The sequence below is a fragment of the Anabrus simplex genome, chromosome 3 (genome assembly GCF_040414725.1).
Source record: "Anabrus simplex isolate iqAnaSimp1 chromosome 3, ASM4041472v1, whole genome shotgun sequence".
Lineage (NCBI taxonomy): Eukaryota > Metazoa > Arthropoda > Insecta > Orthoptera > Tettigoniidae > Anabrus > Anabrus simplex.
The window spans coordinates 331,001,756-331,017,555 of NC_090267.1; the positions used below are offsets into that span (position 1 = coordinate 331,001,756).

Sequence of the window (15,800 nt, forward strand, 5' to 3'; positions counted from 1 at the left end):
ATATTTTGCATCCAGATTTCTTTCTTTCTGGCCTTATTCCCCCTCCATTGTACTGTTTGTACACACAAAACTCCTATCCTTTCCATCAAGCCTGCCTCTTCTCTTCTCTTCCTTTATCTACTATTGAATCCACATTTAATGTACTAAACCTTAATGTGGACTAACTTCTTTTATCAAACTTGTCCATGGTTCAGCAGCCTTCATCCATTTCTCATGGGGGCAAGCAAGACTTCAGGCCTGCAAGGTATGCCGCAGTTGCTGTCCGAGGCAAATATTCGAGACTCTCCATATTGTTGTGACAGAAATGTTGACTATTGGATGCTCTTCCTGAAAGTACCCTCTCTATTAAGAGGACCAAGTGATTTTCTGTGGAGTTCTCTTCTCCTGGAGAGTCTCCTTTCAGCATATCATAAAGAGAACTTCCTGCCCCTGATTTTTCCTTTCTTTGTCTAGTAACCCTAGATACAGGTCCTAACAGAGTGAAACCATCTAGAGCCAGATGCACCAGGGTTCTTTTTATGAGGTTATTACTCTATCTGCTCCTCCTTTCCCATCAGTTGGAAGAACTAGCATAGCAGAGTTAATAATAATAATGTTATTACTTTTATCCCACTAACTAATTTTAATGCCTTTGCCTGCAAGACCTAAGGTTTACCGTGCACTATGTCTTCTGGTGCGGGCTAGAACAAATGTGTTACTTTCATTGACCTATCTCAGTCTCATCCTTGTCTTTGACAATATGAAAGTGACCAAGGTATTTGCGATGCTAGTAATGTCATTCCTTATCCAGCCAGTCCCTGTTATGAATAGTGTGAAAATGTTGCTCTTAGAATCGGGTTGGTGCAGGCATTTCAGTGGGCTGGGCAGACTGAAATGTAATAGCAACTTCAGGCTCAGTGACGAAAGCAACGGGGAAACTACCTCACTCCTCATTTCCGTAGTATGCCTCTTCAATGACACCTGGGCCACCATTGATGGCTGAGCTGTTGAGGTCCGAACCAGCCTTCGGGCTGAGCACTCAACATACATACAACTAATTTTACAGTTTTTGGATATACCAAAGTGCTGGAATTTTGTCCCATAGGAGTTCTTTTACAATGCTGGTAAATTACTTCCTTCTTTTTTTTTGCTAGTTGCTTTATGTCGCACCGATACAGATAGGTCTTATGGGATAGGAAAGGCTTAGGAATGGGAAGGAATTGGCCGTGGCCTTAATTAAGGTACAGCCCCAGCATTTGCCTGGTGTGAAAATGGGAAACCCTGCAAAACCATTTTCAGGGCTGCCGACAGTGGGGTTCAAACCCACTATCTTCCGGATGCGAGCTCAAAACTGTGCTCTCCTAACCGCACGCCCCACTTGCCCGGTGGTAAATTACTGACACAAGGCTGGCATATTTGAGTATCTTCAAATAACACCGGGCTCAATCGGGATGAAACCTACCAGCCTTGGCTCAGAAAGCTAGTTCTTTAGCATCTGAGCCACTCACTCTGGTGATGTAACGATTTGGTGAGCACTTGTGTCCCATACTTGAGAGACTGGAATTGTGAAATGATGATAACTTCAGTGACTATCCAAAACACATTAAACTTACCATAACCACAGCAAAATTCCCAGTCTCAAAACAGACCAGCGCGTAGAAGCAGAAGAAACCCATACCCCTAACTCAAAAGGAAAGAGGGGGAATTGAACCATTAACAATTACACATACCCAAAGAAAGGAAATTTGCCTCCATGACTAATGAAATTAAAACACATATAACTGATAAAATTAAAATTACAGTAAAAATTAATGAAATCAAATAATGAATTATTTGATTCACCAATGTATCATTAATACTCCTTTCATGATTATCCATGAAAAAAATTTAGATCCTAAACTGAACCCACTTTCTTGTTGTGGATCACCAAGTCCCATTCTGTAAACTCCATGTTGAATAACTGCTAGGCTCCAAGTGACGAAGTGACATTGCTTAGAGGGTGAGAGAGAGTTATGCACTGGACAGAAAAATCCATAGCAAGGATGCGCACAGTTAGGTGTGAAGTTCAAAAGTTTAAATGTGGATTGTTAACTGCAATAATACCATGCAACATATAACAACCTCATTAGTAATATCTTGATGAAGATAAGGTTGATAAAAATATTAACCAGGCTAGGGCAAATAATGTCCATAAATGATACCAATTTCTATAACTGTAGGTAGGTAGTCCAAAATAAAGAGATAATGTAATGTCACAATAACAACTTCAAGTCACCAAATTAATCATTGACCCTATGATAAGATTTGAAGACTCTCTTTCCCAGCAAGTTGATGTAAATAAAGAAAAAAATTGATATATACCAATATATCCACAGATACCGGGCGAGTTGGTCATGCGGTTAGGGCCGCGTAGCTGCGAGCTTGCATCCAGGAGATAGTGGGTTTGAACCCCACCGTTGGCAGCCCTGAAGATGATTTTTTGTGGTTTCCCATTTTCACCCCAGGCAAATGCTGGGGCTGTACCTTGTTTAAGGCCACGGCCGCTTCCTTCCGATTCTAGGCTGTTCCTATCGTATTGTTTCCATAAGACCTATCTCAGTCGGTGCAATGTAAAGCCAATTGAAAACAACTTTCAGAGAGCCTACAGTGTCAGGAACATACTGCTTCTGGCTGCTAGAGGGGACCATCCCCGGAAATGTTGTTGAATGGTGGCAATTGTACAGACTGGACCAAAATATCTGGACAAAATTGTTACCATAATTATAAAATTCTCTGTGGCAATAATGCGGAACCATTTGTATGGTAAGCATAACACTTAATTTTCTTCCAGCAACATTAAACAAACCATTAACGATGTTCATTTTCTTAAGTTCATTGATTGTTCTTTTACAAAACCAACAATTAAATTATTTTCAAAGGACTTGTGTCCTTTAGCAAACACATATTGGTGCTAGAATGAATAAATAAATTAAAAAATAACAATAAAAATCTAACAGCAGGTCTCAAAGCAAATACAGTGTAGAGAATTAACACAACACAATTCTTTTATACAATTATAGATTTTATTTTGAAAATCAAGTTGATGTTACACATACAGTTTGCCTAGTCCATGATATTTTTAGACTACTAAACTTGAAAGTTTTGGAGAACATTGTCCAGCATAATTAGGAGAGGTGTGGAGTTTGGTTCTCTCTGAAATACCAAGAGTTGTAAAATAAAATTATGCACTAAGATTGAATATAGGTATTTCATGGATAAGATAATAACTTGTTTAGACAAGTTTCCACTCTCTTTGTTGGGAACTTACGTGACTTAGCTTGATTACTTATTACTCCTTTGGAAATGAAATGCTTTCACTCAAATCACTGAAGAATATGACCTGATGCATGATATACCATATTGTGTATAACTACAGTAGTTGAAACTTCTGACTGTTTATGAAAATTTTTTCACCATGAGACATGTCCAGACTCATCCTTCATGAGATGAAGCAATGACGTTCATTTCTCCTCTCACTGAAACAAGTTATAAATTCAATTTTACTTTTATAGACTTTAAAAGCAATCTGTTAAATAATAAATGTAATTATTTAATTAACTTCCTTTTCCAACCAAAATTACTGTAGGTTTTATATCAGTTATTGAAGCTTTTCAGAAGAAAAAGAAGTAGAAGCATTGCTAACATTCAGCTGGGGTGCTATAATCCCCATATACATGTCAAGAGTTAAAGAAGTATTGTAGAAAACAAAAACAAAATTGCTTGGCCTATATATTTGATAATTGGTAGACAACATTAAGCCGGCCCCGTGGTGTAGGGGTAGCGTGCCTGCCTCTCGCCTGGAGGCCCCGGGTTCGATTCCTGGCCAGGTCAGGGATTTTTCTCTTGACCTGAGGGCTGATTCGAGGTCCACTCAGCCTACGTGATTAGAATTGAGGAGCTATCTGATCGTGAGATGGCGGCCTCAGTCTTGAAAGCCAAGAATAACGGCTGAGAGGATGCATCGTGCTGATCACATGACCCCTTGTAATCTGCAGGCCTTCGGGTTGAGCAGCGGTACCGTAGTAAGTGTGCATCTAGTATCATATGATATTATCAACATGTGTCCTAACATACCCACATAAAAAACAATAAAATTAATAGAAACCAATTTAAAAAATCACAATAACCTAAGTGTCCTTGAAATAGATGAATTAATTAATTTACTTGAATTTGCCCTCAACAACAATTACTTCAGATTCCATGATACCATTTATAAACAGCAAGACCTCCCCATGGGGTCACTAGCTTCAGAAATAATAGCTGAGATCTATACAGACCACTTAGAGCATTCAGAAATTAGCAAAATCAATAATATCTCATTTTGGTGTAGGTTTGTGGATGATATTTTCGTTGTTTTGGACTGCAGGTTTACAAACAAAAATAACATACTTGAACAGCTAAACAGAATAGACCCATACATAAAATTCACAATGGAAACTGAAAAAGATCACACTCTGAATTATCTTGACATATCTGTTACTAAGACTGAAGACCACTTAACATATAAAATCTATAGGAAACCTACACAAACATCCAATACAATAAAAATAGACTCCACTCACCCTTATGCCCACAAAAAAGTGGCATACTACAGTACGATATATAGAACTTTCAACACACCTCTGTCTCAAGAAGAACTAAAATAAGAATTAAATCTAATCCACGAAATAGTGAAGCAAAACGGTTAGAATAGAGACATGATCAATAAAATCATTCATAAAATAAAACATCAACTGAAATCCAAATTAAGTAGAGACAACAAACCCAAGAGAGACTTCACACTTTTTACTTTCAACAACACTCACATCCACCCCATAACAAAAATTTTTAAAAGAAAATTTAAGAATAGCTTATAAAACCACACGTAATAATGCTACCGTTTTACATGACACTAAATCTATATAAATGAAATCGTAACGACCATGTGTCTGTACATTGATTATTTTGGAGAAATTTCCGTACAGTTATCCGTTTCAGGTGTAATAATGACCATCTGCATCATTTTTAGCTTTGGTGTCTGTTTGTCTGTTTGTTTGTCTGTCTGTCCTATAACTTGAAAACTACTGGATATATTTCCACCAAACTTCATATTTAGAATCTACCTGTCCTTGGGTAGGTTTTAGCACAAATATCGTTTCTAAATCCCTGAACTGAGTGGGGATTTTTACGAAACCGAAACCGTGATTTTGCACTCTCTCAAAGTATACACAACCAAACTTAATGGAAATCTACCTGCCTTAATTAAAATTAATTTCTAAACTTTTTTTTCTCATGTGCATCATTTCCATAACAGGATTTAATAAGAAAGATATCATTAACGGATCGTTTTTCGGTACAAATCCCAGCGGACTTAACGCAAGAGCGGGCGCGTGTAAAGCGTATTTCTTACAACTTGAAAACTACTGAAGATATTTGAACCAAATTTTTATATATAGCATCCATCTGTCCAAGGGTAGGTTTCCTTGGTGTCTGTTAGTTAGTTAGTTTGTTTGTTTGTTTGTCTGTTGGTCTGTTTGTCTTTCTATAACTTGAAAACTACTGGATATATTTCCACCAAACATCATATTTAGAATCCACCTGTCCTTGGGTAGGTTTTGGGGCAAATATTGTTTCTAAATCCCTGAATTAATTGGGAGTTTATACGAAACTGAAACCGTGATTTTGCCCTCCCTCAAAATATACACAACCAAACTTAATGGAAATCTACCTGCCTTAATGGAAATTAATTTCTAAACATTTTTTCTCATGTGCATCATTTCGATACCAGGATTAATAACGGAGATATCATTAACGGACCGTTTTTCGGTACAAGTCCCACCAGACTTAACGCAAGAGCGGTGCGCGTAGAGCGCAGGCTATTTCTTACAACTTCCAAACTACTGAGATATTTGAACCAAATTTTATATTTAGCATCCACCCCTCCAAGGGTAGGTTTTAAGGTTTATACCATTTCAAATTCCCGGAATGGACTGGGGTTTTATAGGGGACCGAAATGGTGATTTTTACTCTCCCACAATATATAAAGTACAAGACCAACCTGACTGGAAATCGATCAAACTGTTTGGAAATCCAATTCTAATTTCTTTTTCTCATGTGCATTTTTCAACGGAAGGATTAATAAGGGAGATAACATGAAAGGTCGGCTTTCAGGCTAAGTCTAGCGGACATAGCCCAAAAGGTGTTATACGTAGAGCAGATTCCTTATCTATCTAGATAAATCATATCGTAACGACCGTGTGTATGTGCATTGACTATTTTGGCAAAATTTTCGTACAGCTTTCCGTTTAAGGGGTAATAATGACCACCTGCATATTTTTTTGCTATAGCTTCCTGGAAGTCCTAAATTTACCCCCCCCCCCCCCCTTCCCTGCCAAAAGTCAAGATTGCCTCACAATCTGCCACACGAGCTGAAAAATTGAAATTAAGCAAATTTGTACGTTTTAGCCGGTAACCTATGGAAAAACTTCCGAGATCTTTAAATATTTCACTTTTTATGCCGAATAATATCGAAATATAGGCAATTTAATGATGGTGCAGACCTTCGTTTCGAGGTATTTCGCGGCTAAATGGTAAGTCCTATCACAAAACGGATGGCGCGATCTCCGTTCAATTTCGAGTGATCTACAACTTTGGTCCTGTGATATTTTGTCATATCTCTCTCTCTCCCTTATAGGGTAGATTTGGCTGTATATTTCGATTCTTCGTAAATTTTGTGTTTTTACACATGTATTACTTAGTTTGACACACTTATAGGAAAGGTAGAGTCATCGAATTTGGCACGCACATTAACACGAACCCAATTTCATGATTCTAGCTTCCACATAAGTAAGTGAAAAATAATGTAAAATGATGAAAATGTACCCACATTTCACCCCATTCAAATATCGTAACTCAATCGAACCCATAAATATGTGAGATATGAGAAAATGTTTCAACACCAAACATGTAGAGCGATAAAAGGGACGTATGAGGGTGCAAACCATTTATGGTATGATGTACCGTTTAGGAGCAGTAAATCTCAAAATGAAGGTTTGCACTTTCAGACGTGCCCATGCTTATCTGTCATCTATATAAATATAATCGCAACGACCGTCTGTCTATACATTGGCTATTTTGGTGGAATTTCTGTACAGTTATCCATTTCAGTTGTAATAATGACCATCTGCATATTTCTTAACTTTGGTGTCCGTTTGTCGGTTTGATTGTATCAGTTTTTATAACTTGAAAACTACTGAATATATTTCTACCAAACTTGATATTTAGAATCCACCTGTCCTTGTGTAGGTTTTACGGCCAATATTATTTCTGAATACCTAAATTTACTGGGGGTTTATCCAAAACCGGAACCATGATTTTGCACTTCCTCAAAATATGCACATCCAAAATTAATCGAAATCTACAATCCTTAATGGAAATCCATTTCTAAAATGTTTTTCTCATGTGAATTTTTCGACAGGAGGATTAATAAGTGAGATATCATGAACAGTTGGTTTTTCAGGTTAAGTCCAGCGGACGTAGCTAAAATGTGTTGTACATGGAGCAGATTCCTTATCTATCTATATAAATAAAATTGTAAAGACTGTGTGTGCCTGTACATTGACTATTTTGTTGAAATTTTCGTACAGATACCCGTTTGAGGGGTAATAATGATCATCTGCATATTTTTTGGTTTAATTTCCTGAAAGTCATAATTTTTACCCCCCACCCCCACACACCCAAAATCCAGATTGCAGCATAATCTGCCAGACAAGCAAGAAAATTGAAATGTGGCAAAATTATACGTTTCAGCCTGTAACGAACAAGAAACTTCACAGATCTTTAATTTTTCATATCCCCGAAGAATATCGAAATATAGAAGCAACTTTAATGATGGTGCAGACCTTCGTTTCGAGGTATTTCGTGGGATAAATGGGAAGTCCTATCACATAACGGATGACACAATCTTCGACGAATCAGGAGTGATCTTCAACCTTGGTCTTATGATATTTTGTCGTATCTGTATCGCTTATACGTTAGACTTGTCTCTATTACTCGATTTTAACTAAATTTGGACTCTTTACCTATATAATTCATACTTTCAATCACTTGCAGGAAAGATAATATGATCAAACTCTACACGAACATTGGCCCACCCAGTACCCATATGTGAGCCAAATACTATGTCACATAATTATCTGAAAAGTAATGCAATGTAAGATAATCTTACACAAATTTCAACCTATTCAACATTTCTGACTCAATCTGACCCATGAATAGATTAGATGCGAGAAAATATCATAGGACCAGCCATTTAGATCGCTAAATACTGCACCTTACGGTACAATCCTTTGTCAATATGACGTACTGTTTAGCAGCAGTTAATCTGTAAATGAAGGTCTGCAATATTGTAAACATGCATATACTTTCGTATGTCCATCTATATATATTCATTGATGTCGATTTGTAGCGATCGAGAAAGGGTGTGTCTGCTATTGTAATCAGTACTCCCTACACCGACTTTGACTGTTGGCAGTAGGAATGGGGTCCTTCTCCAACTCCTGTGTAACTGGCATTAGTAAGGAGGGCCTACTATTTTAATGAATAATTCACTTCTCGATTTGTCTTGCAGAAGGCAAGGGATCATGCAGTTTTGTTCGAAAGTCCCCTACCCTATTGTGTTTGGCTCTAGGCTAGGGTGCCCGCCATTATAAACAAATGTTCTAATCTAAAATTTGACTAGCATTAGGCATAGTGGCCTGCTATTTTCATGGAAACTCACTAATTCTGTGTGACTGGCAGTAAGCTGGCTGTCAGCAGTAAAAAGGGTCTGTCATTATAATGATAACTCCACAACTCAATTTTGACTGGTGGTAGGGAAGTTGCCTGCTATTATAATAAAAACTCCTCAACTGTAATCTGTCTAAAAGTAGGAAATGGGTCTGCCGTTGTAACTAAAACTCCCCAAATCGATTGTGACCGCGCAGTAGGCAATGGGGCCTGCAATTACAATGTAAACTTGCCAACTCGATTGTGAATGGCAGTAGGCAAGTGAGCCTGCCGTTATCATCACAACTCTGCAACCCTCACTTTACATTGGAAACAACATATGGGGACCTCCCAATGCTACTTCTCGGATAAGGCTAAGAGACATGCAATTTTAAAACAATCTCATTTACTGCACGCACAGTATTTACGTCGATATCCATATACAATGTAGAATACCGTAGCGAAGCATGGGTACATTTGCTAGTCTGTTAATAAAAAAATATTAATTTTAGTCACTCAGGAGTATATTGCATAAAATGTAACAACTGTAAGACCAGTTACATCGGACATACTGTTAGAAGTTTTTTCATCTGCTACAACAAACATATTAATGCTGTAAATCGTAACCATTTTTCATTCATAGGGCAGCATGTACAAGATTATAAACATGAATTCGCTAGTATTGAGAATGATATGGAAATTTTAAGTATGAACCCCAAGGGCCCAATGCTCAATATATTGGAGGATATCTACATCAGTATGGACCAGTATGCTAATCCTAATTCTTTTTAACACAGCTATTCGTATTCTAAAAATACATATTTAAAAAGGACCAGTAAACATAAGCTTATACACACAAACAAACCCCCACAAGACCCACCCCACTCTACCCCACCCCTCCACAAGCTGCCTCCCCTATCCTACTACCCTTTCCCCTTATTGCAGCTACAGCTAGTCCCCGACGTACATGGAGCAGTGTGCAGTACACTCCCAACAACACACAACGACAAGCTAAGATCGCACGTAAGTAACACACACATCCTGGTTTACAACACATTCAATAGGCGCACTCTATTAGTCAAATTAATTTTAACTTTTCTTTTTCTTTCTCTTATAGATCGATTGACATTGTCCAAATGAAACGCAAGTTTGAAGAGGGGAGCATTCACACTTACTACTATTGACACTGATACTCCATAATACAGCAACTTATATGTCAACATGAAGCTCTAGTATAAAATCAAGCATGTTTATCAGCACAATAATGGATTGAGAAATGAATGTGTGTACTTAGCAAGAACAGAGCCCCATTATAAGACCAAAAAACGTTTTCTTCACAACTGCAACCCAGCAGAGTATTTTAGAAAGCAACTAGTGGACATGATGTTATCAGTACAACACATGATATTTTTAAACATGTCATAAGGATGCCAAAGATTTTTTAGATTTTAAGAGCTGTACCCTGAAGTATATTTTAACATTATTATGTAACATTTTAATGAAATTTGTGTCACTCAGGTTTAGACTAAGTAATGTTTTATATTGTACAATCGTTATGAATAAGCAGGTTCATCAGCAGCTGATGATGGCCTTAATAACGGGTCGAAACCGGTACTGTGTTTTTGATGTGATTGAAATATTTTAGACGCCTTATATAATAAAGTATTGATTAGGTGGAATATTCTCGACTTTATACTTGTGTACATGTTAGATATCCTGTACTTCGCTCTCTCCACCTTCCCTTACTCTTCAGTTGTGTGCATGTGTTAAGCGTCTAATGGATGTGACCAATGAGAGAGAGTGTGTAAGCAGCTACTGGGTGGTTCTGAGGGCTGTACTGATTTCTTGCCAGAAATAAATATTTCTGGCCATGAGATACTAAAGATCTCATGTGTACCAATCAGCACATCCAAACTGGTTGATTTTGTGTTGAATGAGTTAGATTATATAGATTTATTACTTTGTATCTTGGCCTATCCAGCCACATGGTGAACGTATAGAGTAAGTAGTATGTCTACTTCTTACTTGGATTCACAGATGATGTCATGATGTAGAGTTAAAGAGAGATAGAAGCACAAGAACAGATTATCAGGTGGAAAGAAAATTTTGACAGTTTTGGACTTAAAATAAGCAAAATGAAACAATATGGAAGTGGGCCTAATATCCCACCAATTTATAAAAATATTATTTGTAATTCCATAAATATATAGAATTTTTAAATAACCAGGAATTCTTAATGTGCTTAATGTGTTAATGGCAGGAGACCAGATTTCAAAAATATTTTTTTCAAAAGCCAGTTTTACAAGATAAACCTCGCACATGCAATATTGTGACAAATTCTGCTCCTAATATCACATTCTTTTTTTTTATCAAACTGAGGAAAATTGTTACATTTCTTGGCCAATTATTTATTGGAAAAATACATAGTGTGATATCACATACATTAGTAGACTATTATATTTGAACAAAACATTTTTATATTTTCATGAAAACATTCATATTTTCAAAAAGATAATATTTTCTCATCATCATCCATTTCCCTCATCCAGCTTCCACTGGGTTGGGATGTTTATGGCACCTTTCCAACTTTCACCATCCAATCACCAGTGTTCCTTCTTAACTGTGTTCCCATCCAGGTTTCTTCTAATTACACTACTCCTGATTATTTTCAACCACCGTAGTCTGGGTCTTCCTCTTGCCATCCCTCCTTCTATCTGCATCTCCATCATTTGCTTCTGCATCTTTCCATCCTCTTAACATGTCAAAACGTCTATGTTTATCCTTCTCCGTTCTGTCATGAAGCTTTTCCACTCTGATTTCCTTCCTCATGTCCTCATTTCTTATCTTTCCTATTATATTATAAATTTAATTTCACTGGCCTGGATTTTATTCTCCTGTCTTTTTGTCAGAGTCCAAGTCTCCCCTGCATATGTCAGTATTGGGCAGTAATTCATCTTATACATCACCTCTTTACACTTCATTGTTACATTGCTCCACACCAGGTTTCTCATACACTGGTTCAACATTGAGATGCTGACTGTACAGTCTACTCATTACCATACTGGGGTAACCGGTGAGTTGGTTTAAACATCTTACAGGCTATATAAATGAATAAATTAGTGTAGCACAAAATACTAGCCAAGAATAATGGCCAAGAGGATTCGTCGTGCTGAGCAGACGACACCTTGTAATCTGCAGGTCTTTGGGCTGAATGTAAGCCATGGTCCTTTGGGGCTGTTGTGCTATGAGAAAAGAAAAACACAAAACACTAAAACATATTTCTAACAAGATATTGGTCCATCTTCCAGCTGATCTAGTAGAACAGGTTTTTTTCTTTCTTTTTTTCCCCCTGCAAGTTGCTTTATGTCGCACTGACACAGATAGGTCTTATGGAGACAATGAATGGGACAGGAAAGGGTTAGGTGTGGGAAGGAAGCATCCATGGCCTTGGCTTGGTATGAAAATGGGAAACCAGGGAAAACCATCTTCAGGGTTGCCGACAGTGGGGTTTGAACCCATTATCTCCTGAATACTGTGGCCACACTAAGCGACTGCAGCTATCGAGCTCAGTGAACAGGTTTCATACAAGTTTTGAGCATATTAGTTTATCTATATCTTCCTCCTTACTGTTTACTCTGTCTTTCAAAGTCGACTGCAGAATGCTGAAAGACTTTGACACTTTATGAAATCCTATGAATTTATTTGTGACTGCAAAGAGAGAATCTCTCAAATTTCGTCCTGTCATTGGTTACAACATTTTTGACTCATCTTTAATGACAAATATTTGAACTATTCAAATATAATAAATACATTCAATTTTTTAATGATGATATTATGTTAAAAAAAGTCCCAATATCGTACCGTGCAGTTGTAAAAGCACATTATATTAAGAAAAAACATACACTAAATTTAACAACCTGCTATAGGCAGTATAAAACAAGAATAAAATTTGTTTTATTAAATACAGATAACACATTTATTTTAAAAAATCAGCAAAAGTTAACGTATTATCACCCATCTTTAGTTGTGCATCTACAACAACCCTCACTGCAAATACTTTGACAACTCAAGTTCCTTAATACAAGCAAAAATGATATAGTAAAATCCATTGATTATTTTGTGAAAGTGCAGAATTAATTATTATGCCTTTTGGAACCATATTTATTTATTAGTACAGATACATTAAGGTGGAATATTAGGCACACTTCCCTTATGCTTGATGATAAGAAGAATGAGCAAGGAAGTCTAGACGAAATGAAGACATCATAAGATTGAAACTGTTCAACGTTTTAAACATCTTGGTAGTGTTGATTCACAAACTAACATAAGAAAGTAATAGACAAGTGAGAGCAACAGAAAATATGTGCAATTTGGCTTGTCAACTACGGTGGGACAAAAACTTCCCTCAGACAGTAAAAGCATCACTAACCAGCAAGGCTAATAGGTAAGTAGTTACAAACAGAAGAGATGAAGTTTTGTAGATCATATATCCATGAAACAACATAGGACAAAATCAGTAATGAATCTGCCTGCCTTGAATAAGGACTGCAACAGACTGTAGTTGACTTCTGCAAGTTCCTAGTGTCGACACAAAGCCTCTTTTTTGGATACATAATTTGACATAGGCTTAATTTTCTTCTCTGGTGCTCTCTCAATAATCCTTCTTATACAGTAGAATGGAAAAGATGGTTATAGGATGCCAATTAGTGATTAAATTAGGACCTCCCAATTAATATAGCAAGATAGTGTGGCCTTTCCTGAACATCTTAGGGTTAACTTTATGTTGTTAATGAGCAAGTTGCCATGCAGTTAGGGTCCTGTAGCTGTGAGCTTGCATTTGAGAGATGGTGGGTTCAAATCCCCCCATCAGCAGCCCTGGTTTTCCATGGTTTTCCATAATGGGGCTGTATCATAATTAAAGCCACGGCTGCTACCTTCCCAATATTGGCCCTTTCTCTTCCCTGTATTGTTGAAAACCTATGATGTGTTAATGCAACATTAAACCACCACGAAAAAAAAAAACAACAACATTATGTTGGCTGTTATACAGATAATCTTCTTACATTTAATATACCTGTGGGTGGGGGCAGTAGAACAACACCCATGACATCCCCTGCCTGTCATAAGAGGTGACTAAAATAGGCCCCAGGGGCTCTGAACTTTGGAGCGTGGGCTGACGACCACAGGCCCCTAGCCGAGTCCTGACACTGCTTCCACTTATGCTAGGCTCCTCACTTTCATTTATCCTATCCAACCTCACTTGGTCAACTCTTGTTCTCTTCTGACCCTGATGGTATTAGAACACTCAAGGCCTAGGGGGCTTTTCATTTTCATGCCCTTCGTGGCCCTTGTCTTCCTTTGGCCGATACCTTCATTTTAAAAAGTTTTGGACCCCTTCCATTTTTTCTCTCTGATTAGTGTTATATAGAGGATGGTTGCCTAGTTGTACTTCCTCTTAAAACAATAATCACCACCACCTTGTACCATTTAATTTCCTTGACTACCTTGAGTAATACCCTATCACAACCAGATGCTGTATCTTCGTTCATTCCCTTTACTGCTACAATTTCTGTTTTTGTCATACAACAGTCAAAATCATTAATTTTACTTTCATGAAAATTATATGCATCCAGAGTAGCAGATTTTCTATGTCTACTGTACTGAAGTAAAACTCAAAGATTTCTGCAAGTGGAATTTTACATTGTTTGCCCTCTGTAAAAGCCATAACATTCTGAACTGCCTTCTTTCTCCTATAATAATATAGTAATAGTAATGCTGTGGAAGATCACACTAATAGCGATTTACCGGGCGAGTTGGCTGTGCAGATAGGGGCGCGCAACTGTGAGCTTGCATCCGAGAGATAGTGCGTTCAAATCCCACTGTCGGCAGCCCTGAAGGTGGTTTTCCGTAGTTTCCCATTTTCACACCAGGCAAATACTGGGGCTGTACCTTAATTAAGGCCATGGCCACTTCCCTCCAACTCCTAGGCCTTTCCTATCCCATCGCCACCATAAGACCTATCTGTGTCGGTGCGACGTAAAGCAACTAGCAAAAAAAGGTTTCGATCCTGGAAGCCTTCACATTTAGTTTTCTGATTCTTCACCTGGTTTCATGACTCCCTCTTGTTTTATTCTTCAAGCAGTCATTCCTTGTCGATATGGGCTGATGATTATGTGGTTTACACATTAAGACATTAAGGAAATCATGACAAAAACTACCACCTTCACATGATTGAACAATATTTCCATTTGGTCATTCGAGAGGGGTTGTTGTTATGGATTTAGGAGTTTAATTGTTTTATGAACAATGTATAATTAAACTGAATTAAACTTTAATAATTATAAACGATTCCAGTCGGGTTCAAATGTTCGAATCGATGAATATGTGGAAAATTTTAAGATAATTAAACTGAATTTAAACTTGAATAATTATGAATGACTCCAGTTCAAGTTCAGGTGTTTGAATGTGAAGAGTTTAAGGTAGCTAGACTGAGTTAAACCTGAATGGTTGTAAATGATTAGAATATGAGTTTTAATGTTGCAATTCTTGAAGGAATGTAAAGTTGAGGAAACTGAGTGATTTTGAGTGATAAATGGTTGAAATGAAGATTGGATGTTTTAAGTTTAGATAGTAGTCAAGTTGAGACCAACAGTATCACATGGTTTGAATTCAGATTCAGTTTTAATAATGGTATTAATATTCAGTTAAATGATCCTGGTCATGAGATACTTTTTGGAACAGATATTAATAATTTTGATTTTTATGATAGAGTACCGGTAATTATGATCATTTTCATTCTTGATGGACAAGGTTATCTATTTAAATAAATAGTCATTTTTGAAATTTTATTTTCTTATATATTTTCACTTAATATTCTCTATGCACTTATGCCCCGTATTTTTATACCCAGATCCCCTGAGATATTAAACGTCTCATTACGGGTACTCTACATACATACAGACAGACAGACAGACAGACAGACAGACAGACAGACAGACAGACAGACAGACAGATGATGGAAAATTTTAAAAAATCCA

General features: G+C 37.2%; 1 protein-coding gene across 2 annotated transcripts in view; it reads right to left on the reverse strand.

The window, feature by feature from the left end:
* Positions 1–3,067: 3,067 nt before the first annotated feature.
* The window catches only part of LOC136867293 (dynein regulatory complex subunit 5), a 115,005-nt gene continuing 102,272 nt past the window's right edge, over positions 3,068–15,800 (reverse strand). The window contains exons 9-10 of one of the 2 annotated variants that reach the window (XR_010859653.2): positions 3,287–3,494; positions 3,068–3,171 (exon numbers count right to left, since the gene is read on the reverse strand). Coding sequence is in view for 1 of the 2 variants with exons in the window: in XM_067144444.2 (XP_067000545.1) it covers positions 3,451–3,494 (44 nt within the window). In the remaining variant the exon portion in view is untranslated. Of the gene's footprint in view, positions 3,495–15,800 lie in introns of both variants that reach the window. The other variant, XM_067144444.2, reaches the window with a different exon arrangement.